We start from the raw sequence: 25,930 nt of genomic DNA, 5'->3' as shown, positions 1-25,930 counted from the left end.
CATATTTTCAAATTGGCCGCCTGTTTTTGAATCAGGTGCACGCATTTAGGCTAAGAAAACCCTAGTTTGAATATGGTACACCTATAGTCAGGACACCTGGGGGCACTAAGCATAATTAAATATATTGTAACTAACTTTTAAAGAACTGCATTTAGCGCCACAGTAGTTGGTACTGATAGTTTAGGTGATCTTTATAGAATCAGGGCTGAACAACACAAAAGGTACACCCAGAAGTGACTATGTAAAGGGATTTCCAAACCAAAAGGCAATTTATGGTTTTGACCATCACTGTAATTAAAACTTTGGGGCACAATTATCAGGTGGGCTACCATTCAGACCATTATTTTACCACACCCCATTTTATGCAATGAGACCTAGTTAACAGTCTTAATTGTAGCCCAAGTTGAGGATTTTTCCCTTCAGTCTGACAGCCAGAGAAAAACCAGAAGTCTTGGATCACAAAATGAGTCACTGTTCTTAGGAGGAACAATTTTTTTTTTTCAGCAGAGATACTTCACTGCTTTGATTTCCTCACATGAACAGTTTCACACATTAATAAGACGTGACAAAAGTAATATATTTGTACAGTTTATTTCCTTAACAAATCCAGCCCAAAGTTTTCTTCAGTTAGAAGTTCCTGAAAGAGAAAAAAAACAAAAACCCAAATTATTTCTTTTTAGTATTTATATACCACTTATAGCCTAAGTTACAGCTTCTAAACTATTATGATTATTTTTTGTTTTTGTTGTAAGATCTGTGCACAGGAACACACTACATAGCTCTAGTACTGGTTATTACTACTAGTCAAACACCCACCCCTCCACAATAAGTTGCCAAACAGGCTTCTAAATAGCCCATGTGGGCAGGAATGTCAAAATCATCCAAAGGCTCAATGGTTGTGTTAAGACAAAATACCCATAGCCTACACAGCCAGTCAACACCTGAGATGTCCAGTACAGTATTCTTTAACAAGGCTCCTGCACAGCAGAGCAAAGGACATTAGATATGAAAAACACAGAAATACAGTACTTGTAAATTCAATGGGGGCCAAGAACTGCTGCAAGTATATGAACTAACTGCCCACTTTTAGGGGAGCAGCACATAGAACATTTAGCTCTAAAGCAGGGGTAGGGAACTCTGGTCCTCGAGAGCCGTATTCCAGTTGGGTTTTCAGGATTTCCCCAATAGCACAGTTACTTACCGTAACAGGTGTTATCCAGGGACAGCAGGCAGATATTCTTGACTGATGGGTGACGGCACCGACGGAGCCCCGGTACGGACAATTTTAGAGTGATTGCACTCTAAGAACTTGGAAAGTTCTAGTAGGCCGCACCGCGCACGCGCGAGTGCCTTCCTGCCCGACAGAGGCGCGCGGTCCCCAGTTAGGATAAGCCAGCTAAGAAGCCAACCCGGGGAGGTGGGTGGGACGCAAGAATATCTGCCTGCTGTCCCTGGATAACACCTGTTACGGTAAGTAACTGTGCTTTATCCCAGGACAAGCAGGCAGCATATTCTTGACTGATGGGTGACCTCCAAGCTAACAAAAAGAGGGATGGAGGGAAGGTTGGCCATTAGGTAAACAAATTTTGCAAAACAGATTGGCCGAAGTGTCCATCCCGTCTGGAGAATGCATCCAGACAATAATGAGATGTAAAAGTATGAACTGAGGACCAAGTAGCAGCTTTGCAGATTTCCTCAATAGGAGTGGAACGGAGGAAAGCTACAGATGCTGCCATGGCTCGAACTCTATGGGCCGTGACAGAACCTTCCAGTGTCAGTCCGGACTGAGCATAAGAAAATGAAATGCACGCTGCAAGCCAATTTGACAACGTACGTTTAGAAACAGGACGTCCCAATTTATTTGGATCAAAGGACAGAAAGAGTTGGGGAGATGATCTGTGGGGCTTAGTACGCTATAAATAGTAAGCTAGAGCCCGCTTACAGTCCAAAGTGTGGAGAGCCTGTTCTCCAGAATGAGAGTGAGGTTTCGGAAAGAAGACAGGCAGAACAATGGATTGGTTGAGATGGAATTCAGAGACAACCTTAGGGAGAAACTTTGGATGTGTACGCAGAACCACCTTGTCATGATGAAAGACTGTAAAAGGTGGATCAGCAACTAGTGCATGGAGCTCACTGACCCTCCTGGCAGAGGTAAGAGCAATAAGGAAAAGTACCTTCCAAGTGAGAAACTTGAAAGGAGCGGTAGCCAAAGGTTCAAATGGAGGCTTCATTAAGGCGGAAAGAACCACATTGAGATCCCAGATTACAGGAGAGGTGGTTTCACATTGAAAAGACCACGCATGAATCTGGACACCAAGGGATGAGCCGAGAGAAGTTTTCCATGAACTGGCTCATGAAAAGCAGCAATAGCACTGAGGTTGGCTCTGATGGAAGTAGACTTGAGGCCAGAGTCAGACAAAGAAAGTAGATAATCCAACAAAGTCTCCACTGCAAGGGAAATGGGATCATGTTGATGAAGAAGACACCAGGAAGAAAACTGTGTCCACTTCTAATGGTAACATTGCAGAGTGGCTGGTTTCCTGGAGGCATCCAGAATGGAACGAACGGGCTGAGACAAAGAAGTATCATAAGAAGTCAGCCCGAGAGAAACCAAGCTGTCAGGTGCAGAGACGGAAGGTTGGGATGCAGAAGGGTCTCCCGATGTTGCGTAAGCAGAGAAGGAAACAGCGGAAGAAGACGCTGCCAGACGGTGAGGAGAGTAGAGTCTGGAGCAGAATAGGGGCAGCTGGTGATTGTGAGGAGCTGCAAAGAGGTCTATCTGAGGAGTGCCCCACTGAGCGAATATGGACTGTAGAGTTAAAGGATTGAGTGTCCACTCGTGAGGCTGGAGAATTCTGCTGAGCTTGTCCGCTAAAGAATTCTGTTCTCCCTGAATGTAGATAGCTTTCAGGAATAGTTGGTGATCTGTGGCCCAAGCCCAAATTTTCTGGGCTTCCTGGCACAAGAGGCGAAAGCCTGTCCCACCCTGTTTGTTGATGTAGTACATCGCAACTTGATTGTCTGTGCACAGCAGGAGGACCTGAGGAAAGAGAAGATGTTGGAAGGCCTTGAGGGCATAAAACATCGCTCTGAGTTCCAGGAAATTGATATGATGCTTCATTTCCTGGGCTGTCCAAAGTCCTTGAGTTTGGAACTCGTTCAAATGAGCTCCCCAGGCATAAGGGGAGGCGTCGGTGGTGATGACAAGTTGATGAGGAGGTAGATGGAACAGAAGACCTCTGGAGAGATTTGAGGATATCAACCACCATTGTAGAGACTGACGAAGAGATGATGTCACAGATATGTGTCGTGAGCAAGGATCCGTCGCTTGGGACCACTGGGTAGCTAGGGTCCATTGAGGAGTGCGCAGGTGAAGACTTGCGAAGGGTGTGACATGAACTGTGGAGGCCATGTGACCCAAGAGTATCATCATTTGTTTGGCAGAGATGGAATGTTGTGGAAGTACCTGCTGACATAGAGATTGAAGAGTGTGAAGACGGTTGGACGGCAGGAACGCTTTCATGAGGACTGTGTCCAGCACCGCTCCAATGAATTGAAGTCTCTGAGTGGGGATGAGATGAGATTTGGGTAGATTGATCTCGAACCCCAGAAGTTGGAGAAACAGGATGGTTTGGTTGGTGGCCAAGAGTACTGTCTGAGATGAATTGGCCTTTATCAACCAATCGTCCAGGTAAGGAAAGACCTGAAGGTGGTGAGAGCATAGAAAGGCAGCCACCACAATCAGACATTTGGTGAACACTCTTGGAGAGGAGGCAAGGCCGAAGGGCAGCACCTTGTATTGGTAATGACAGTGATTGATCATGAAACGGAGGTACTGTCTGGAGGTCAGATTGACCGGTATGTGAGTGTATGCCTCTTTGAGATCGAGGGAGCATAGCCAGTCGTCTTGATTGAGAAGAGGGTAAAGAGTGGCTAAAGAAAGCATCTTGAATTTTTCTTTGACTAAGCATTTGTTGAGATCGCGAAGATCTAGAATTGGCCTGAGATCTCCTGTTTTTTTGGGAACTAGAAAGTAATGGGAGTAGAATCCCTGTCCCTTTTGATCTAGAGGAACTTCCTCTATGGCGTTCAAAAGGAGGAGGGATTGAACCTCCTGGAGAAGGAGGGAAGACTGAGGAGTGTTCAAAGCAGACTCTCTTGGCAGACTTTGGGCAGGAAGGGTCTGAAAGTTGAGAGAGTAGCCGTGGCGGATGATGTTGAGGACCCATTGGTCCGAAGTGATAACTTCCCACCGGCTGAGGAAAAAAGTGAGACGGCCACCTATAGGTTGAGGTAGGTGGGTAGATGTGTGGACACTGGCTATGCCCTGGAGAATCAAGTCAAAAGGGCTGCGTAGATTTTTGCTGTGGAGGTGGCTTCACAGGTTGTTGTTGCGGTGGCCTAGGAGTCTGTTGTTGTTGCTGACGTTGACGCCTAGGTTGCTGGGGAGCTGATGGCAATGAACGAGCCACATAACGGCGTTGATAGGCCGACTGCTGTCTGAAAGGCTGTGCCGGTGGAGCCTTCTTTTTTGTTTTGAGCAGAGTATCCCAGCGAGTCTCATGGGCGGAGAGCTTTTGGGTGGTCGAGTCCATGGATTCCCCAAAGAGCTCATCCCCCAGGCATGGGGCATTAGCCAACCGATCTTGATGGTTGACATCAAGCTCGGATACTCTAAGCCAGGCAAGGCGGCGCATGGCCACAGACATGGCCGTGGCTCTAGTGGTAAGTTCAAACGTGTCATAAATTGATCTTACTATAAATTTACGGAGTTGGAAAAGAGAAGACGAGCAGTGGTGGAAAGCCTGTCGTTTCCGCTCAGGAAGGTACTTTTCAAAGGAAGCCATGGTGGTAAGGAGATGCTTAAGATAAAAAGAAAAGTGAAAAGCATAATTACCAGATCTATTAGCTAACATTGCATTCTGGTATAACCTCTTACCGAATTTGTCCATGGCTTTGCCTTCTCTGCCAGGAGGGACAGAAGCATATACACTAGCTCCGGCGGACTTCTTAAGTGTAGATTCCACAAGCAGAGATTCATGTGGAAGCTGTGGCTTATCGAATCCAGGAATAGGGAATACTTTATATAATGAATCTAATTTACGGGGAGCTCCTGGGATGGTCAAAGGAGTCTCTAGGTTCTTATAGAAAGTTTCCCTCAAGATGTCATGAAGAGGGAGTTTCAAAAATTCCTTTGGAGGCTGGTCGAAATCAAGGGCATCCAGAAAGGCTTTGGATTTTTTAGACTCAGCCTCCAAAGGAATGGAAAGAGATTCACACATGTCCTTCAGAAAAGAAGTGAAAGACGTAGAATCATGTTTGGAGGATGGATCAGGAAGAGCAGAATCATCCTCATCCGAGGAACACTCACCCTCAGAAAGAAAAGGCTCTTCGGAGTCACCCCACAGATCAGGGTCCCTAATATGGGAGCTACGGTCTCGAGACTCCGGAGTAGAGGGTTCCAGATGTCGGGATTTGCGTGTCGACTTACCCGACCTCATAGATACGGTACCGGGAGACGTTACCGACTGCAACGGTGCCGAAGTCTGCACCGACTGATGCTGGGCTCTCGGTTCCGGTGCGAGGACTGGCATCGATATCGATGAGGCAGAGTGGACCGGTACCGAAGCAGTGGACGCAGACAATAGAGGCTGCTCCACTGCCGGTACTGGTGGCTCAGACCGGACCGGGACCGGAAGGTTCGGTGCCAATAGAGCAGGGAGGAGTTGCTGTAACTGCTCCTTGAGCTGCACCTGTAGGACGGCTGCAATGCGCTCATCCAAAGAAGGCACCGGTACAGCCTTTTTCTTTTGCGGTACCGCTCGATGCCCCAGAGATGAGGAGCCCGAGGTTGGCTCGCTGCAATCGAGACCGGAGGACGCTCCAGCGGGGAAGGCTTCTTAGCCGGCTTACCTGGGTGTTGCGACGCCGGCGCGGTATCGTGCGGTGTCGACGAAGAGTGTGCCGACTGAGATGGGGCCGATGCCGCAGGATCGGACATATCGGCACCGAAAAGTAAGCGCTGCTGTATCTGGCAATTTTTTAAGGTACGTTTTTTCAACGTGGCACAGCGGGTGCAGGTGGAAGCCTGATGCTCAGGACCTAGGCACTGTAAGCACCAGTTGTGCGGGTCCGTGAGGGATATAGGCCGTGCACACCGCTGGCACTTTTTAAACCCTGGCTGGGGGGGCATGAAAGTAAAAACGGCTTCTGCCAAATCGAAGGCCGAGGCCTCGATAATGGCAGCAGGCCCCGCCGGGGCAAAACCGAATGAAGAAAAAATAAAGAAATAAACTATATATATATATATTTTTTTTTAACGAAAAAGAAAAGAAAGAAAGGAAAAATATTTTCCAAAAAGGTTTCGCGAGCGGGAAGGCATATAAGAAAAATTTCAACAGCCGTTGAAAAATGCGACTTCTTAGCTCCGCGGAAACTAAGAAACTGGGGACCGCGCGCCTCTGTCGGGCAGGAAAGCACTCGCGCGTGCGCGGTGCGGCCTACTAGAACTTTCCAAGTTCTTAGAGTGCAATCACTCTAAAATTGTCTGTACCGGGGCTCCGTCGGTGCCGTCACCCATCAGTCAAGAATATGCTGCCTGCTTGTCCTGGGATAAGAATATGCATTGAAAGCAGTGCATGCAAATAGATCTCATGCATATTCATTAAGGAAATCCTGAAAACCTGACTGGAATACAGCTCTCGAGTACCGGAGTTCCCTACCCCTGCTCTAAGGTGATGTAATATACTTGAGAGTAATATCGAATCGAATCTAATCCTTAGGTTTGTATACCGCATCATCTCCACGTTCGTAGAGCTCGACGCGGTTTACAGTAGGAGAAATAGGAAGGAACTACAACAGAGGGTTAGAGGTAGAAGTGTGAAGAAAATTTTGAGGACTTGGGATGCCAAGATAAAAGAGTTTCCTTGATTCCTAAGTTGGAGGGAGACTTACATTTTTTGAGAAAAGCCAGGTTTTCAGATGTTTGCGGAAAACTTGGAGAGAGCTCAAGTTCCGAAGAGGGGAGGTAAGGTTGTTCCAAAGCTCAGTGATTTTGAAGTGGAGGGAGGTCCCTAGCTTTCCTGTGTGGGAAATGCCTTTTAGTGAAGGGAAGGATAGTTTTAATTTGTGGGAGGATCTGGTGGTATTAGGGTTTGAGGAATTCCAAGAAAGAGGGATAAAGGGAGGGAGGATACCATATAGGATTTTGAAAGCTAAACAGGCGCATTTATAGTGGACCTTGGCGATTATCGGAAGCCAGTGGAGCTTGGCCAGGAGCGGGGAGACATGGTCAAATTTTACTTTTAGCGAAGATGAGCTTGGCCGCGGCATTCTGAATCCGTTGGAGTCTGTGGAGGTTTTTCTTAGTTAGGCTTAAGTAGATAGAGTTGCAATAGTCCAATCTGGAGAGGATGATGGATTGGACAAGGAGGGTAAAATGTTTTTGATGGAAGCAGGATCTAACTTTCCTCAGCATGTGAAGGCTGAAAAAGCATTTTTTTTTACCAAGGATTGGAGGTGGTCATTGAAGGACAATGTGGAATCAATGATGATGCCCAAGACCTTGCTCGAGAACTCAAGCTGCAGAGAGGAGCCAGAGGGTAGTGGGATGGGGTAGGTGATCTAGTTTTGGACCGAGCCAAAGAAGTCTTGTTTTGGACTCATTCAATTTCATTTGCACAGTGTGGGCCCAGGATTGTAGGTTCATTATACAAGAGGATATGTTCTTAGACAGGTCGGTGAGGTTCGAATCGGTCTCGAGGAGGATGAGGATGTCATCTGCATAAGTATAAATTGTTTCAAGGGGGGATAGGTGGAGGAGTTTTAGGGAGGACATATAGATGTTGAAAAGGATAGAGGATAGTGGAGAGCCTTGCGGGACTCCACAATTCGGTTTCCAGGGGGAGGATGAGGTGCCATTCATGTTAACAATGTAAGAACGAGAGCGGAGGAATTTAGAGAACCAACCCAGGACTGTGGAGTTGATACCTATCTCAGAGAGTTGGTAAACAAGAATATCATGGTGAACAACGTCGAAAGCAGCGGAAAGGTCAAATTGTAGGAGGACGGCGAACTTGTTTCGAGAGTGAAGTTGTTGAACCCTTGAAATCAGGGAAGACAGTAGGGATTCGGTGCTGAAGTTAGGACGAAAGCCATATTGATAGGGTAAAAGAATAGAGAATCTTCCTTTAAGGAATAGAGAGTCCATCATTTCTTCCCAACTCTCATCATACTTAGAGAATCTCTCTAAGTATGATGAGAGTTGGGAAGAAATGATGGACTCTAGCATCTTGGTTAGGAGAGGGATATTTGCAATTGGGCGATAGAGATATGAGAGAAACTTAAACCAGCAAACTTCTGGCCAAGTGGATATTAGTTTGCTTTTCCAGCTTCAGTTTTTTTCTCTGAATGGGAGAGAATTCTTTACCCATGAAAAGCAGCATGATCACATTTCACAGTATAGTGACCATCGATATTTTTGGCTTAGGGGACAGAATATGAAGAGATACAAAAGCCACATCCCAAGCTTCTGTAAGCATCACTGACAGTACTCACTTTGAAACAATACCATCACTCTTTGCCAACCTGAGGATAGAGTCATCTGACTCTCCCTGGGTAGAGAAGAAAAAAAAATCCCACATTACTAACATACAATTAAAGATGTAAAGTTGCAGACAACTGTTGTGCAACATATCTGCATGAACAGCAAAATAAGCCTGATGTTTATAAGTTCCTTCAACCACAAATCTTACCACCTGCATCCAAGCAGGAGGGCAACCAAACCCAAAGGTTATCTAATAGAATTTCTTCTGCTGTACTACTGCTCACCTTTACAAGATTCCAATTTGATTTATACTTACAATAAAAAAACAACCTCCCACACACATACATGGATTTAGCCAGATGCAATCAGCATTTTTTTTCCTCTCAGATATTCAATGCCAAACAATGTCCAGATATCAGCACTGAACATTCAGGTATGTGCAAATGGCCAGCAATTAATTAGTTTGCCAATATTCAGCCTTTAACTGGTTAAACAGGACAAAGATAGGACGATATAAATAGTTGCCCTATTTGGATAGTCTTGCAGACAAGTTGGCTACCCTCAATTTTGCCCCACTTCTGCTAATCTTTCTTAATTAAAACACAAATACTACAGTTTATTTGCATACCTTAACTAATAAGTCATCACCTGAATTGCTTTGGTATAGTCCTTACAAATGGGTTATATGCCTCACTGCTACCAACTGGTGGAGACTGAGCACAAACTTTTATATCAGGCTAGAATCTGCCCACCAACTCACGTCTTCATTAGCAGGTGGTAAGACTAATTCGGCTCCCCTCTTAGTACTGCTGGAATTTTGTTTTGGACTCCTGGGTTCCCCTTTTGTGCCGGATAGAGCTTGGATGGGTCCTATTTAGGAATCCATATGACCTCGGGGGTGTTAAACTCGACGGGTCTCATGCTGGGTCCCTCCCCCCCCGGGTCCCTCCTTCTTCCACCTCCCCATATTTTTGTAGAGGTGCCTCAGCCAGCGGCCTGGCCCCCTGGTTGGTCAGCCCTCCGGCTTTGAGTCGTGGAGTCTATTCTGTAAAAGTAAAAAAAAAAAAAGACAAAATCCTGAGGTGTGCCGGTCTAAAGGGCTCATTTCCCTTTAAAACTGCCTTTTTTCTGTATTTTCTTATCTAATCAGCACTTTTCTTTCAGCTAGGGTGATTTTCAGCACAATGAGCACTTTTAAAGGGGGAAGAAAAATGCTCATTGTGTTCTAGATGCAAGGTACTCTTGGCCAGCCTGTGCAAGCCAGAGTGGTGGGGTAGCCTCGTAGCCTGTTCCGCTTTGGGGCAGTCTTCGTTGGTGGCTCCAGACCCCCCATCTCGTACAAGGGGCGAGTCTGGATCAGCCACATTGGACTGTGCTGCTCACGGATGCCAGTCTTCTTGGTTGGGGAGCTCAGTGTCTAGGTCATTCAGCTCAGGGCACCTGGTCCAAGGAGGAGGCTTCTTGGTCGATCAATATTTTGGAGACCAAAGAAATCCATCTGGCGTTGCTAGCCTTCCAGTCCTTTCTGATGGGCAAGTCAGTCAGGGTTCTGTTGGACAATGTTACGGCGGTGGCCTATGTCAATCATCAGAGGGGCACCAGGAGCACTTTGGTGGCACAGGAGGCAACTCTGCTCATGGTCTGGGCAGTCGCACCTTCAAGAAATATCAGCTTCCCACATAGCCGGAGTGGGGAATGTTCAGTTAATAGTGCAGTCTTGGGGTCAGCCCCTCATGGACCTGAACCACAAGTGTCAACGCCAACTCACCCCACTTCTTCAGTTGTCGCAGAGACGGTCAGGCCGAGGGCCTGGATGCTCTGGTTGAACCATGGCCAACGGAGGGGCTGTTGTATGTGTTCCTTCTGTGGCCATTAGTAGGCAGAGTTCTTCTCTGCATAATTCGTCATCTGGGCCTCGTGGTTCTAGTGGCTCTGGATTGGCCTCGACGACTGTGGTACGCAGATCTGGTGAGGCATATGGTGGCGGATCCTCTTCCTCTCTTCAATGACCTTCTAACTCAGGGTCCCTTTCTAATGTTCGATCCGGATCCCTTCTGTCTTACTGCTTGGCTCTTGAAAGGGGTCATCTAGGTAAGAAGAGGTATTCAGATAGTGATCTCAACTCTCTTGGGGTCCCAAGGCTTTCCATCTTTCGGGCTTATGTGAGGGTTTGGTGTCTGTATCCATTTGAGGAGTGATGTGATGCGTGTGGAGTAGTCTTTTTTTGAGCTTCCCTGCCTAACATCTTAGAGTTCTTGCAGGATGGCCTGGAAAGGGAACTGGCTTGGTCTTCTTTCCGGGTTCAGCTGCGGCCTTGTCAGCCTTTTGGGGGTTATTGAAAGGTCAGCGTTTGACTGTCATTCCTGATGCGATTCGCTTTTTGTGGGCAGCCAAGTTGCTCAAACCTCCCGTAAGACCCTCTGTTCCATCTTGGGATCTGAATCTGGTTCTGTCAGTTCTAGTGCGCCCTCCTTTTGAACCATTGGATAACTGCTCTTTGAAGGACCTTACTCTTAAAGTGGTCTTCTTGGTGGCTATTACTTCAGCTAGATGTGTTTTTGAGCTGCTGGCTATCTCTTGTAGGGCTCCCTACAAGGGAGCCGGTTGTCTTGAGGCCTGTTCCTTCCTTTCTGCCAAAGGTAGTTTCTCCTTTTCATGTTAATCAATCTGTGGTACTCCCAGTATTGGGTAGTTGGGAGGGCTCTTCTGAGTAAAGACAGCTGTGCAAGTTGGTTGTCAATCGGGTCTTTCGTTCTTATGTGCAGAGGACCCAGGGGATCAGGAAATCAGATCATCTTTGTCCTTCTAGCGGGTCCTCGTAAGGGAGATGGCGCTTCTAAGGCTACTATTGCACGATGGATCAAGGAGACTATTGCTTCCGCTTATCTTCTGAAGATGAAGCCTGTTCCAGAATTTCTTAAGGCTCATTCCACTAGGGGTCAGGCAGTTTCTTGGGCTAAATCTTCTCTGGTGCCTCCAGTGGATATTTGCAAGGCTGCAGTTTGGCCTCCTCTGCATTCCTTTGAAAGACCGTGTGGATGTTCAAACGAGTCGGGACGTGATATTTGGTGAACGTGTACTGGTGTCGGCCCTTCAGGGGTCCCACCTTTAATGGGTACTGCTTTGGTACGTCCCATTCATAAAGAAATATACCAGTTTATCAAGCGATACAGAAGGAGAAATTAGGTTCTTACCTGCTAATTTTCTTTGTTAGCTTGTAGACTGGTATAGTCCCCTACCTTGTCTGTCTTTGTGCGGTGATTGCGGGTTTTTGTTTTGCTCGTGTGTAGATTTTGGTGTTTCTAAAGCTGGGGAGAAGAATAGTGGCTATGGCTCAGCTGGTGAGCTGTGGGGATGTTTTCTTTACCAGGATCAAGTTCTATACATGTTCCAACAGTAGTTTATAAGTATTTGTTGTTTTTTCCACTTCTGGCACTGCGTACACCCAACCTCATTCTTGCCCTCATACTAATTGCCACATTTATAGCAAAATGGAAAACCACAGGCTACCAAATACAAACCATCCCTATCCTAACAACAACACACAGACCTGTTCAACATACCAGAAAACTGCATACCACTAGAACGCTAACTCCATGCCCAATATCCAGCCAAGCCAGCATCCCCACCATCTGGGGAAAAAGACCACCACCAAAGCCTAACTCAAACACACAAAAATACCAAACCTCACCAAGAATTATCATCAATACAACCACTACCCCCACCACAAAATACACTACAATTGCTTGCGCATATATGAACATCAGATCCGTCAGCCCAAAGGCAGAATTAATCAAAGATTGGCTGACCAAAGACAATCTAGGCTGTCTCTTCCTAACCGAAACATGGCTCACCTCTGAGTCAGATCCAAGCATCACAGAATTCTGCCCCAAAGGATATAAACTTGAATTAGTATGTCGAGAAAACAGAAGAGGAGGAGGTCTAGCAATCATAACAAAAAACAATCTCAACATCGACGTACTAACCAAGCACTCCACCCCTTATCTAGATCTGCTAGCCTGCCAAATATCTGACAAATCACTCAATGGAAACCTGAACTGTCTTATTTGCTACATTACACCAGGTAAATGGAACACCTCAAAACAAGAACTTGAAGAATTCATCTTCCAGAACTCACTCTCCTCCACACATAACTTGATCCTCGGAGACTTAAATCTCCACTTAGAAGATCAATCATCCAAACAAACAACAGATATACTCTCATACCTCAACACTTTATCCTATCAAATTCTCAACCCAGAACCCACACACGAAAAAGGTCATCAACTCGATATAGCAGCTTATTCATCTCCAAATCAAAACGCACAAAACATCTACATCTCAAACGGATCCTGGCACCCCACTCTATGGTCAGATCACTTCAAATATTCATTCACCATCAATTGGGCTCAAAATAACAACAAACCCATCCCAAAGAAATCACTCATCAAGATCAGACCGAAAATCGAACCTCACACATTCTGGAACACAGTCGACCCCGAAATCGACCCCAACAACCCCAAAGAATTCATAAACAGTTGGCGGACCCTCAGTGAATCTACACTAAACGAACTAGCTCCAATAAAAAACAAAAACAAAATAGACAGATCATCTAATAAATGGTTCGACGACGAACTTCTACAACTAAAAAGAAAATGTAGACAATTAGAAAGGACATGGAAAAAACAAAAACACAATCACATCAAAGACGAATGGAAAATCCTAATCAAACAATACAATACCAAACTGAAGGAAAAACGAAAAAACTACTACTCCAAACTCATCAGCACCGAAAAACCAGACACAAGAATACTTTTTGACATCGTAAGAAATCTCACTGATACCAAATCATTTCTCGCCACCCAAGGAAACCAAACTCCCACAGCCACCCAATTAGCGGATCATTTCAAACACAAAATCATCACAACCAGATCCACATTCAACAACTCAAGAATCAACATAGAAGAAATACGAATCAATCCCAAAACAGATGAAGCAATCCCAGCAGACAGGATATGGACAAAGATACAATGGTCAGACTTGGATAGGCTTTACAAAAAATACAGCAAATCCTCATGTGACTTGAACAACTGTCCCTCATACTTACTAGCAACAGCTTCCATCAAATTTAAAGCTAGCCTCACACTATGGATTCAAACAACATTAAGCGAAGGTCATTTCCCACCGGAATTAGGAGAAATCATAATTACACCTATCCTAAAAGATCCCAAAGGTCCTATAGATAATCCTGCAAACTATAGACCAATCGCTTCAATCCCACTAAACATTAAAATAACAGAAGGCCTTGTCGCACAACACCTCTCCAACTACCTTGAAGACCATCACATACTACATCCAACACAATCCGGATTCAGATCCAACCATAGCACAGAAACTCTACTGGTATCACTATTAGACATTGTCCGACAACACCTCAGCAAAGGAAACAAGCTGCTTCTCATTCAACTCGATCTTTCTGCGGCATTCGACTTAGTTGACCATCACACGCTACTCCAGACATTAGACGCAATAGGAATCTCAGGTAATGTTCACAAATGGTTCCAAAGCTTCCTCAAAACACGAACATACAAAGTCAAATCAAAAGAGCACATATCCGACCCATGGTCAAACCCATGTGGAGTACCACAAGGATCACCATTATCACCCATATTATTTAACCTCTTCATAGCATCCCTAGGCATAACCCTAGACGCCCTAAACACAGTATCATTCAGCTACGCGGATGACATAACCATCCTCCTCCCCTTTAATATTCAAAACCCATCATCCACAAACCACCTGAAAATAATAATGGAAACGGTAGAAAAATGGATGTCAAGTCATAAACTAAAACTGAACTCGGAAAAAACTAAATTCCTACTACTAGAGAAGGAAAAAAAACCATCTCTCACAGAACTAGAATTAAATACAATCAAGTACCCAATGCAAAGTACACTCAAGATCCTGGGAATACAACTAGACAGAAATTGCACAATGCAGTCTCAAATCCACAAAATCATCCAAAGAGCTTTCTTCACAATACGTAACCTAAGAAAAATAAGAAAATTCTTCAACAAAGATCAATACAAGATATTAGTACAATCCCTAGTACTAAGTATTGTAGATTACTGTAACAGCCTATACCTGTCATGCCCAAACTACATGATAAAACAATTACAGACAGTTCAGAACACAGCCCTCAGAATCATATACTCACTCGGCAAATATGACCACATCACCAAAGCATACCTAGACTCACACTGGCTACCAATAAAAGCAAGATCCCAGTTCAAATTCTACTGTCTACTATACAAAGTAATACATGGAACAGCCCCCAGTTACCTAAACAACAGACTACACCGTAACCTCTCACACAGACTAAGGAGAACTCAGAGCCTATTCATTCACCCCCCTCTCAAAGGAACACGACGAAAGAAACTATACGACAGCCTTTTAGCGACACAGGCAGCAAAGATCGATACTACCATCACCAATCTACTGACCAAATCAATAGACATTAAAGTATTCCGAAAAGAAATCAAAGCTCATCTCTTCAAAAAACACTTCCCATCATCATAACCTCACAAAAGTACTAGAAAATGCTCTCATGACCACCTCCATCACCTCCACCAGCAACACCCGGACAGTATTATCTCTATTCGTCTAAACAACCTATCACTATCTACTACCTGCTATCAATTTCTCCTGGAAAAGTCCAGACTAATAATTGTAACTGGATACCTTCTTGATTACATGTACTGCAATGCTACTGGAAATGTCCAGTCTTCTAACTTGTAATCCGCTTAGAACCGCAAGGCACAAGCGGAATAGAAATCACTAATGTAATGTAATGTAATGTTCGGAGTGTGTTATACTGTTTTCAGTTGAAGTCTTTCCTAGGTTCTGCTTGGCTATTCGGCAGACTGAGTTGCTGGGCAGATTCTAGCCTGATATATAAGTTTGTGCTCAGTCTCCACCTGCTGGTAGCAGTGAGGCATATAACCCATTCGTAAGGACTATACCAGTCTACAAGCTAACAGAAAAAAATTAGCAGGTAAGAACCTAATTTCTCCTTTGGAAAATTAAGAACACACTTGATATCTCAAGAGATGTGAAAAATGGGTTAGCCTACTTGTCTGCAAGACCATCTGTTTGTCTGACTCACTTATCTGGTTAAGTGCCGATATTCAGCACTTAAGATAAATTTCAAATCCACCCTTGGACCACCCACAAAATAACCAGTTTCCATTTTTGCAGTTAGAGAGAGATATTCAGCAGCACTCTCCCCTGATAGCCAACTCTCCTATCCAGTTAAATAGCTTTGAATATCAGGCCCAACAGATTTTATTAGTACATAGAACATATTTCTTCACAAAAAAGTGTGATAAATGTATGGAATGGTCTACTGAGGTGTTAATGCAGCAAAAATGATAGACACTTAGGAAGCATGGATTTAGCATAGAGATCTTTAATTATGAAGATGTGAAAGGAAAGACAAAAGATCAACTAGTGTAGAGTTGGGCAACCAGAATCTAATGGCCACAACTCATTCAGATCTTTATTCATTTAGCACAGTTACTTACCGTAACAGGTGTTATCCAGGGACAGCAGGCAGATATTCTTAACGCATGGGTGACGTCACCGACGGAGCCCCGGTACGGACCTTTTTAACTAGAAAGTTCTAGTTGGCCGCACTGCGCATGCGCGAGTGCCTTCCCGCCCGACGGAGGAGAGCGTGGTCCCCAGTTAAGATAAGCCAGCTAAGAAGCCAACCCTGGATAACACCTGTTACGGTAAGTAACTGTGCTTTATCCCAGGACAAGCAGGCAGCATATTCTTAACGCATGGGTGACCTCCAAGCTAACAGAGAGGGAGGAGGGATGGTTGGCCATTAGGAAAATAAATTTTGTAACACAGATTGGCCGAAGTGTCCATCCCGTCTGGAGAAGGCATCCAGACAGTAGTGAGTAGTGAACGTGTGAACTGAGGACCAAGTGGCAGCTTTGCAGATTTCCTCGATGGGCGTGGAACAGAGGAAAGCCACAGAAGCAGCCATAGCTCTGACCCTGTGGGCCGTGACAGCACCTTCCAGTGAGAGACCGGCCCGAGCATAACAGAACGCAATACAGGCAGCAAGCCAGTTGGAAAGCGTCCGTTTAGAGACAGGACGACCTAGACGGTTAGGATCGAAGGTCAGAAAGAGCTGAGGGGACGAGCGGTGAGCCCTGGTACGGTCAAGGTAGTATGCAAGGGCACGCTTACAATCCAGCGTGTGCAACGCCTGTTCCCCAGGATGAGAATGGGGTTTAGGGAAAAAGACAGGCAACACAATGGACTGGTTGAGGTGAAAAGCCGAGACCACCTTGGGAAGGAATTTAGGATGGGTACGCAGAACCACCTTGTCATGGTGAAAAACAGTGAACGGTGGATCGGCGACCAGTGCATGCATCTCACTAACCCTCCTGGCAGAGGTGATGGCAATGAGGAAAAGCACCTTCCATGTTAGAAGTTTGAGCGAAGTTGTGGCAAGAGGCTCAAAAGGGGGTTTCATGAGGGCTGACAAAACCACATTCAGGTCCCAGACGACAGGAGGAGGCTTCAGAGGTGGTTTGACATTGAAGAGGCCTCTCATGAACCGGGAAAACAGTGGATGAGCTGTGAGAGATTTTCCGAGGATAGGCTCATGAAACGCAGTGATGGCACTGAGGTGGACTCTGATTGAGGTAGACTTGAGGCCAGCGTCAGACAGAGAGAGCAAATAGTCCAGTACAGTTTCCACCACTAATGAGGTGGGATCGTGATGATGCAGTAGACACCAAGAGGAGAACCTGGTCCACTTCTGATGGTAACATTGGAGGGTGGCCGGTTTCCTGGAGGCATCCAAAATGCGACGGACAGGCTGAGACAGATTCTCTGGAGAGGTCAGCCCGAGAGAAACCAAGCTGTCAGGTGGAGCGAAGACAGATTGGGATGCAGTAGAGACTGACGTTGCTGCGTAAGTAGAGTAGGAAACACAGGAAGAGGAATGGGCTCCCTGGAGCTGAGCTGAAGCAGGAGGGAGAACCAGTGTTGGCGAGGCCACCGAGGCGCGATGAGAATCATGGTGGCCCTGTCCCTGCGGAGTTTGGATAACGTCCGCAACATCAGAGGTAGTGGAGGAAAGGCATAGAGGAACCGATCCGTCCAGTCGAGCAGGAATGCATCTGGGGTCAGACGATGAGGAGAGAAGAGTCTGGAACAGAACTGGGGTAGCTGATGGTTGTGAGGCGCTGCAAAGAGGTCCATCTACGGAGTGCCCCAGCGAGCAAAGATGGAGTGGAGTGTTGAAGGGTCCAGAGTCCACTCGTGAGGTTGAAGGATGCGGCTGAGATTGTCGGCCAGGGAGTTCTGTTCGCCCTGGATATAGACAGCCTTGAGGAAGAGATTGCGGGCCGTGGCCCAGGTCCAGATGCTGAGAGCCTCCTGACAAAGGAGGCGAGATCCGGTGCCGCCTTGCTTGTTTATGTAGTACATGGTGACTTGATTGTCTGTGCACAGGAGAAGGACCTGAGGGCAGAGAAGGTGCTGGAAGGCCTTGAGAGCATAGAACATGGCTCTGAGTTCCAGGAAATTGATGTGATGTTGACGCTCCTGAGGGGTCCAGAGTCCCTGGGTGCGTAGATCTCCCAGGTGAGCTCCCCACGCATAGGGGGAGGCATCCGTGGTTATGATCATGGAGTGAGGGGGTAGATGAAAGAGTAGACCCCTGGAAAGATTTGAGGAGTTCAACCACCATTGAAGAGATTGCTGAAGAGACGATGTCACAGAGATGGGATGAGAAAGAAGATCCGTGGTCTGTGACCATTGGTTGGCAAGAGTCCATTGAGGTGTCCTGAGGTGGAGTCGCGCCAGAGGAAGCACATGGACCGTCGAGGCCATGTGGCCCAGGAGGACCATCATCTGTCGGGCAGGAATGGAGTGATGAAGGAGCACCTGACGACAGAGGTGGAGCAGGGTCCGTTGACGGTCGGAGGGGAGAAACGCCCTCATTAGTGTGGTGTCGAGAACTGCTCCAATGAACTGAAGTCGCTGTGTGGGAAGCAGATGCAACTTGGGGTAGTTGATCTCGAACCCCAGGAGATGGAGGAAAGAGATGGTGTGATGAGTGGCTTGTAGCACAAGTGGAGACGTAGGTGCTTTCACCAACCAATCGTCCAAGTAGAGGAACACCTGGAGGTTGTGAGACCTGAGGAAGGCCGCCACCACAATAAGGCACTTGGTGAACACCCTGGGCGATGAAGCGAGGCCAAAAGGTAGCACTTTGTACTGATAGTGACGATGCTGTATCTGAAACCGTAGGTAGCGACGTGAAGTCGGATTGAGTGGGATGTGAGTGTAGGCCTCTTTGAGGTCCAGGGAACATAGCCAGTCGTGTTGAGAGAGAAGAGGGTAAAGCGTGGCAAGGGAGAGCATTCTGAACTTCTCCTTGACCAGACATTTGTTGAGGTCCCTGAGATCGAGGATGGGATGAAGGTCTCCTGTCTTCTTGGGAACCAGGAAGTAGCGGGAGTAGAATCCCTGACCCCTTTGGTCCGGAGGCACCTCTTCGATGGCATTGAGAAGAAGGAAGGATTGGACCTCCCTCAGGAGGAGGGGGGTTTGGGAGGAGTGAGAAGCAGACTCTACGGGAGGATTGTCTGGTGGAAGAGTCTGGAAGTTGAGAGAGTAGCCGTGGCGAATGATGTTGAGGACCCATTGGTCTGATGTGATGACCTCCCAACGGCTGAGGAAGATTTGGAGGCGACCTCCGATAGGCTGAGGAAGAGGCAATGATGATGGGAGACTGGCTATGCCCTGGAGGAAAAAGTCAAAAGGGCTGAGATGGTTTTGACGGAGGGAGAGGCTTGGCAGGTTGGTGAGACTGTGAGCGAGCCTGAGATTGATGCTGTTGACGAGGTCGGCGAGGCTGCTGTTGAGGCGGGTTGAGAGGTCTGGCCGAGAACCTGCGCTGGTATGAAGACTGCTGCCTTATAGGTGCGAGCAGGTGGAGTCTTCTTTTTAGGTTTAATCAGAGTGTCCCACCTGGTCTCATGTGCTGAGAGTTTTTGGGTTGTTGAGTCCAGGGACTCTCCGAAGAGTTCATCACCCAGACAAGGTGCGTTAGCCAGGCGGTCCTGGTGGTTAATGTCCAGGTCAGAGACTCTCAGCCATGCCAAACGTCGCATGGCCACCGCCATGGCAGATGCGCGAGAGGTCAGCTCAAATGAGTCGTAGATGGAGCGAACCATGAATTTCCTGAGTTGGAGGAGGCTGGAAATATGTTGCTGGAAAAGAGGGACCTTACGTTCAGGAAGGTATTTCTGTAAGGAGGAGAGCTGTTGCACCAGATGCTTCATGTAGAAGGAGAAGTGGAAGGTGTAGTTGTTGGCTCTATTGGCTAACATGGCATTTTGGAAAAGGCGCTTACCAAATTTATCCATGGGTTTTCCCTCTCTGCCAGGAGGGGTGGAGGCATATACACTGGAACCCTGAGACTTTTTCAGAGTAGATTCCACCAGGAGGGACTCGTGGGGCAATTGAGGTTTATCAAACCCTGGGATTGGAATAACCCGGTACAAGCTATCCAATTTACGAGGGGCTCCAGGAACCGTGAGGGGAGCTTCCCAGTTTTTATAGAAAGTTTCCCGTAAGATGTCGTGGACGGGCAACTTCAGAAATTCTTTGGGAGGTTGCTCAAAGTCTAGGGCATCGAGGAAAGCCTGAGACTTTTTAGAGTCGGACTCTAAGGGAATGGAAAGAGCTGCTGACATCTCCCTAAGGAATTTGGAGAAAGAGGATTGCTCTGGTTTGGAGACGGTGTCGGTCATGGAGGGTTCTTCGTCGGTTGACGAAGCGTCCTCCTCGGTACCGTGAGGGGAGTCTTCCCACAAATCTGGGTCCCTAACGTCGGGTTGCGTACGTTTGGACATCGGTGCGGAGGGCTCGGCATGGCGGGTCTTTGAAAGAGATTTGCCTGAGCGCACCGAGACGGTACCGGGTGAGGAAGACCGATGTCGTTCCTGGGACCGGACAGGGTCGGCAGCATCACGGGTATGTACTGTAGGTGTTTCTGCCAAGAGCACCGGCATGGAAGTATTAATCAGTACCGAGGGGGTCGACATCGATGGGACAGTGTGAGGCTCGGACCGGTCCCGTACCGGAAGGTGCGGTGCCAGCAACGCCGTCAACAGTTGTTGGAGCTGTTGTTGCAGCTGCTCCTGTAACTGTGTTTGGAGTATGGCCGCGATGCGGTCATCCAGGGGAGGCACCGGTACCGCTTTTTTCTTCTTCGGTACCATAGGTGCCGCTCTACGCTCCGGCGATGAGAAGGCCGATGATGAGGCACTCACTGAGATCGGAGCGGAGCATTTGCGGGGTCGGTGCGGTGCCGGGAGGGCCGGTGTCGCAACCGTGGCAGGAGGGCGCTCAAGGGAAGTGGGAGGCTTCTTAGCCGGCTTACCTGGGCCCAACGACCCCGAGGAAGGGTCCGGTGGTGTTGATGTCGTTGGTGCCGACTTTTGTGGTGCCGTCGACGTTGCAGCCGGTTCCATGGCAGATCCGGTACCAAACAAAATATTTTGCTGGATCTGCAGATTTTTCAAAGTACGCTTTTTAAGCGTAGCACAGCGGATGCAGGTGTCAGCCCGATGCTCTGGACCCAAGCACTGGAGGCACCAATTGTGTGGGTCGGTGAGGGAGATCGGGCGTGCACACCGCTGGCACTTCTTAAAACCCGGTTAAGGGGGCATGAATGGAAACACGGCCTCCGCAAAATCGAACCCGGAGGCCTGTATGGTGGCAACAGGCCCCGCTGGGGCCGGCTTGAAAAAATAAGGAAAACTCGACGAGGTTTTTTTTTTAAACAAAAATAAAGGGAATTCGATAAAAAAAAAAAGGACAAAAGTGAAAAAATACGCGAGCGGGAAGGCAAAAATTAGTTTTTCAACAGCCGTTGAAAACACATGCGTCTTCTTCGCTCCGCGGAAACGAAGAAACTGGGGACCACGCTTTCCTCCGTCGGGCGGGAAGGCACTCGCGCATGCGCGGTGCGGCCAACTAGAACTTTCTAGTTAAAAAGGTCCGTACCGGGGCTCCGTCGGTGACGTCACCCATGCGTTAAGAATATGCTGCCTGCTTGTCCTGGGATAATATATTTTACATCAAGTGCACAGAAAGTAACAACATATTAACTTAGTACATCACTTGAAATACCCCAATTTCTCCCAAAATAAGATTTAACCCTTCCCACCCACCATTCTAATATCATTTAATACATACAATATAATAAAATCATTCCTTCCCTTCATAACCAATAATGAAAATCGAAACCCCCCTCCCCATTCTTTCATTTATGATAATCAGGGAAAAATGATATCTATTCATTACAATAATTTATTAATGGCCCCCAGATATCTTGAAACTTTTTGAACAGCTAATGCTCTCTCCATTTTATACATGTGACATATTGAACACCACCAAAAACTATAATTCAGTCTTTTCCAATCTTTCCAATTATACATTATTTGTTGAATGGCAACTCCTGTCAGAATCAGTAAAAGTTTATTATTTTTGGAAGATATTTGACTCTTAGCTCTCATAGACATGCCAAATAAAACTGTGTCATGTGATAATGCCACATGATTCTCTAGCAAACAATTTATTTGGCCCCAAATCGATTTCCAAAAAGCCAAAATAAATGGACAATAGAACAATAAATGATCTAAAGTCCCTGCTTCGAGATGACAATGCCAACATCTATTAGACTTGGAGCAATCTAATTTTTGTAAACGAACAGGGGTCCAGAATGCTCTATGAAACAGGAAGAACCACGTTTGTCTCATAGATGCAGACATTGTACATTTCATCCTCCAAGACCAAATTCGTGGCCATTGAGACGTAGTAATTTGATGCTTAATCTCAATGCTCCAAATATCTCTAAGTCCAGTTTTTGGTTTTTTATTTATATATCCAGATATTAATTTGTACTACTGTGCGGCCTGGTGACCCAGGAAGTCTGCCTGAAAGCATAAGAACTCTAGACTAAATTGAGTATTAAGATTTTTCCATTCAGGGAACCCCGCTTGAATAGCCTGCTTTAGTTGCAACCACCTATAACTTTGTGATTTATCAAGACCGAATTTATGTTGCAACTGTGAAAAATCAAGCAGTTTACCATTAGATATAACATCATCTAACGTGCATATACCTGCTTTTATCCAACACTTCCAGACGATCTTAAACCCGCCTATTTGAATCTTGGAGTTCAGCCATATAGTTTGATTTGTAGATTTTTGAATTGGATTAGGTGTTAAATTATTGACATATCGTAGAGTTTTCCATGTGTCAATTAATATTCTGTTTTCTTTATATACTCTAGGCATTTTTATATTAAGAACATGACCGAATCTAAGAGGAAACAGGAGCTGCCGTTCCAACCACAACCAGTCAGGGAGCTTTTCCACGAGCTCTGGGAGGACCCAATACATACCCTGGCGTATAATATAGGCTTGATGATACCTATAAAAGTTGGGAAAATTTACCCCTCCCTCTGCAATTGGCTTTTGTAAAGACACTAAGGCAATTCTAGCAATTTTACCCAGCCAAACAAATTTTGTAAGAATACTATTTAATTTTTTATAGAAAGACCCCTGAAAAAAAACTGGAATCATACCCATTTGGTAACAAACCATAGGCAAAATCATCATCTTAATAGTTTGGACTCTCCCCCACCAAGACAGATGTAAAGGATTCCATTGCTCACACAATTCTGTTACCTTTTTTAATAAAGATTTTTCATTTACCTTCATTGTTTCTTCTAGCGTGTTTTTTTATCCATATACCTATTTTATTCCTTCCTCTTTCCATAAAAAAAGGAAATGAATCAAATAAACCTTTTGTGCAATGTACATTTAGAGGAAAAACTTCTGATTTACTCCAGTTTATTTTAGAATCTGAAAATTTCCCAAATTTATCTATCAATTCAAGAAAATGTGTAATGGTTGTTCCAGGATTCCTCAAATGAAGTAGTATATCATCTGCATAAACAGTGACCTTATTTTCCCGACCAGAACGTGGGATACCCTGTATCTCCCTCACTTGTTGAATAGCTAATAACAAGGGTTCTAATACTATATCAAAAAGTAAAGGAGAGAAGGGACAACCTTGTCTAACCCCCCGCTGCAGACTAAAACGATCTGAGAAGTTATTATTAATATACAATCTAGCAACAGGGGAGCTATATACAATGTTTGAATCATTTGTACAAATCCTGGACCTATACCAAACCAATCCATAGCCTGATACATGAAGGTCCATTCCACCCGATCAAAGGCCTTCTCTGCATCTAAAGATACAGAGAAGGCCGGATCTTTCATGGCTTTTGTTAAATACAACATATGAAAAGCCAACCTGGTATTATTGGAAGAATGTCTCTGAGCAACAAACCTCGTTTGGTGCATACCAACTGTATAAGGGAGAGCCTTGGCCAAATGTAAAGCCATAAGTTTAGCCAAAAGTTTTCCATTTACATTAATTAAAGAAATAGGCTTGTAGTTTGAAATCAATGTAGGATCTTTATTTGGCTTTGGCAAAACTATAGTTAACGATTCTGCCATAGTACCTGAAATGCAACCTTTAATTCGTTGAGCCTGATATAAATTTAATAAATGAGGTAATAGGGTGATTTGGAATGATTTATAGAACTCTAAGGTAAAACCATCACCACCTGGAGCGGTCCCTACTCTAAGGGACTTTAACGCTGTTTGTAATTCTTTCAATGATATAGGCTCTTCCAGATTTTCTTTTATATGATCAGGAATTTTTGGACCCTTAATTAATTCTAAAAATTCTAAACCATCTTTTTCTCTATCTAAATAAGGCTCAGAAGAATAAAGGGCTTTATAGAAATTGTTTTATGATAGGACCAATTTGAGAATATGTATCTCCTTTTTCATCTTTAATTACCCTTATCTTTGTCTTTCTTTTTTTTTACTTTAAGATAATTTGCCAATAATCTTCCCGCCTTATTTGAGCTTTCATAATACAAGGCATGTTGTGAAAATAAATCATTCCATACCAATTTAGAAGAAATCTCATTGCACTTACATTTAGCTTTTAAAAGAGTTTGTAATGTCCTGGGATAATAGCTATTTTGAACAGTGGTTGAGATTGTGGGACTAGCTGTTAGGCCAATACTGGTATTACAGTGTTCCCCTGGTCGTTCGCGGTCGGCAGTTCGCGGTCCCAGTCATTCGTGGTATTTTCCCACCGCAAACCGCTGACAAGGAGAGGGCAGCGGGAGAGGCAGGCGAGAGCAGCCGGAGCGCCGACGAGTGCAGGAAATCACTTGCTATATGCTCCGACTGCCTCTTCCTGCACTAAGTTGGGCTTTATCCATTCAGGAGCTGCTTTGACACGTAGCTCCTGATTGGCCCGACTTAGTGCAGGAAGAAGCGGTCGGAGCATACAGCGAGTGATTTCCTGCACTCGTCGGCACTCCGGCTGCTCTCGCCTGCCTCTCCCGCTGCCCTCTCCAATCTGCCCCATGAAAAACTGTATTCATGGTTTTTCAAGATTTGTGGGGGTTCCTGGAACAGACCCCCATGAATATCGGGGGAGTACTGTATATATATTCATGTAAATTGAGGTTCTCTTCCCTTTAGCTAGGCCTCCCTCTAATTATTGTGGTCTAAGGAGGATACTATATTTTCTATGTTTAAAATTTGCATTTTCGTTTAAGATTTTTCTTTTTGTATTTCTTAAGCAAGAGTATTCATGTGAATTATGATAAATGGTAATAAAATATATAAACAAACAAACAAACCCTTCTTGTTAAAAGAAAAAGTCTTACCATTCTACGGATAGCTCCACGGATAGCATAGGTCGTGAACTGTCCATTGAACCTACCCGTGTTCTTATCGACCTATAATTAAACAATGCTGAAAATTAATGAATTCAGAAGGTGTTGCAGTGAAGAAAAAGCTGCAAAGAGGACATTTCTTAAAAGCTATTTACAGCTCCTTTACTCAGGCACACTACACATGATGTGCTCATTTCAAATGATGTGCTCATTTTTGATTTGGATCACAGGTTACACTGCCTCCCCATGACTAAATCTGACATCCCGCCTCATAAATCCATATTTTTGTATCTCAAGCAACCTGGAGGTTCTGTTCCCTCCCTGAGATTATTGTTACACACACAACTCCAGCAGCAGAGCTCTCGACGCCTGACACGCAGACACACCACCTCTTTTCTGCAAGCTTTTTTTTTTTTTTTACTGCAAATGCACCTCTTCCAAGACTTTGTCAAGGTTAATTAAATTTTCACTCCATCCAACCAATCTCTCATGTTTCTGTTATAGTTATT

General features: G+C 45.5%; 1 protein-coding gene across 1 annotated transcript in view; it reads right to left on the bottom strand.

The window, feature by feature from the left end:
* Positions 1-575: 575 nt before the first annotated feature.
* RPS21 (ribosomal protein S21) overlaps positions 576-25,930 on the bottom strand; it is a 39,692-nt gene continuing 14,337 nt past the window's right edge. Inside the window, exons 4-6 of the mRNA XM_033921169.1 lie at positions 25,413-25,484; positions 8,557-8,612; positions 576-637 (exon numbers count right to left, since the gene is read on the bottom strand). Coding sequence (XP_033777060.1) covers positions 628-637; positions 8,557-8,612; positions 25,413-25,484 — 138 coding nt within the window. The 3' untranslated portion in view covers positions 576-627. The remainder of the gene's footprint in view (positions 638-8,556; positions 8,613-25,412; positions 25,485-25,930) is intronic.

The sequence above is a fragment of the Geotrypetes seraphini genome, chromosome 1, assembly GCF_902459505.1.
Source record: "Geotrypetes seraphini chromosome 1, aGeoSer1.1, whole genome shotgun sequence".
Taxonomy (NCBI): Eukaryota; Metazoa; Chordata; class Amphibia; order Gymnophiona; family Dermophiidae; genus Geotrypetes; species Geotrypetes seraphini.
Note: the sequence above shows the minus strand (reverse complement) of the source record. Positions and strands in the feature narration are given on the sequence as shown.